Raw genomic sequence first — 788 nt, 5'->3', positions numbered from 1 at the left:
AGAATTGTTTTCAAGCAGACTTTCCTTCTTTTCCACTTCTAGGAGGAAGTAAACATCCCTACTCGGCGGGTTCTAGTTACAGGCGCCACAGGGCTTCTTGGCAGAGCAGTTTACAAAGAATTTCAGCAAAGTAACTGGCACACTGTTGGCTGTGGCTTTCGAAGAGCAAGACCAAAGTTTGAACAGGTGAACCTGTTAGATTCTGAAGCAGTTCATCACCTCATTCATGATTTTCAGGTATGGGTTTTTATGTTTGAAGTTGTATGTGCATTCTATTCAGAGTTCTCTGGAGTGTACAGAAAGTGCATGCTGCCTGGAAGCTGTGCTTGAAACTGTCACCTGCTGAGCAGCAACAGTGCTGAGCGCACTTTGCTGGGGAGGGGGGTGCTTTACCTGCAGTGGTGCAGGTTGTGGGGCCAGGGTCCCCAAGCATGCTGGGCAGGTACTCTACCCCAGAGCTAGATCCTCCCTGTCCTTTACACAGTGCACAGCTTGTATTTATGCAGTATTGTCCTAATAATACTCACCATACAAATACGTGTTATCTGGAACCTGGAAAAAATTATTATTCCTGCTTTAGAGCCAAGAAAGTACAGCCAGGGATTTCGAGAACCTGTTTGTCATGCTCCAAAAAAAGTTAGAGGGAAAAGGAGATACTGTTTGGCTTGTCATCAAATTATAGCTTTGGTTTTTTCTAAAGGTGTGAGCCCTAGAGCATGGGTACTCGAAACACTGGGGAAACCTGATTTTAGGCTGCATGCCCAAAGAGTGTAATATAGTAAATCCTT

At 44.9% G+C, this 788-nt stretch overlaps 1 protein-coding gene across 1 annotated transcript in view; it reads left to right on the top strand.

The window, feature by feature from the left end:
• Positions 1-42: 42 nt before the first annotated feature.
• Positions 43-788, top strand: part of Mat2b (methionine adenosyltransferase 2B) — a gene marked incomplete at its 5' end in the record, with an annotated part of 9,405 nt that continues 8,659 nt past the window's right edge. The window contains one exon of the mRNA XM_005372280.2: positions 43-237. Within this exon, the coding sequence (XP_005372337.1) occupies positions 43-237 (195 nt within the window). The remainder of the gene's footprint in view (positions 238-788) is intronic.

This window comes from Microtus ochrogaster, unplaced genomic scaffold (assembly GCF_000317375.1).
Source record: "Microtus ochrogaster isolate Prairie Vole_2 unplaced genomic scaffold, MicOch1.0 UNK807, whole genome shotgun sequence".
Classification (NCBI taxonomy): domain Eukaryota; kingdom Metazoa; phylum Chordata; class Mammalia; order Rodentia; family Cricetidae; genus Microtus; species Microtus ochrogaster.
Note: the sequence above shows the minus strand (reverse complement) of the source record. Positions and strands in the feature narration are given on the sequence as shown.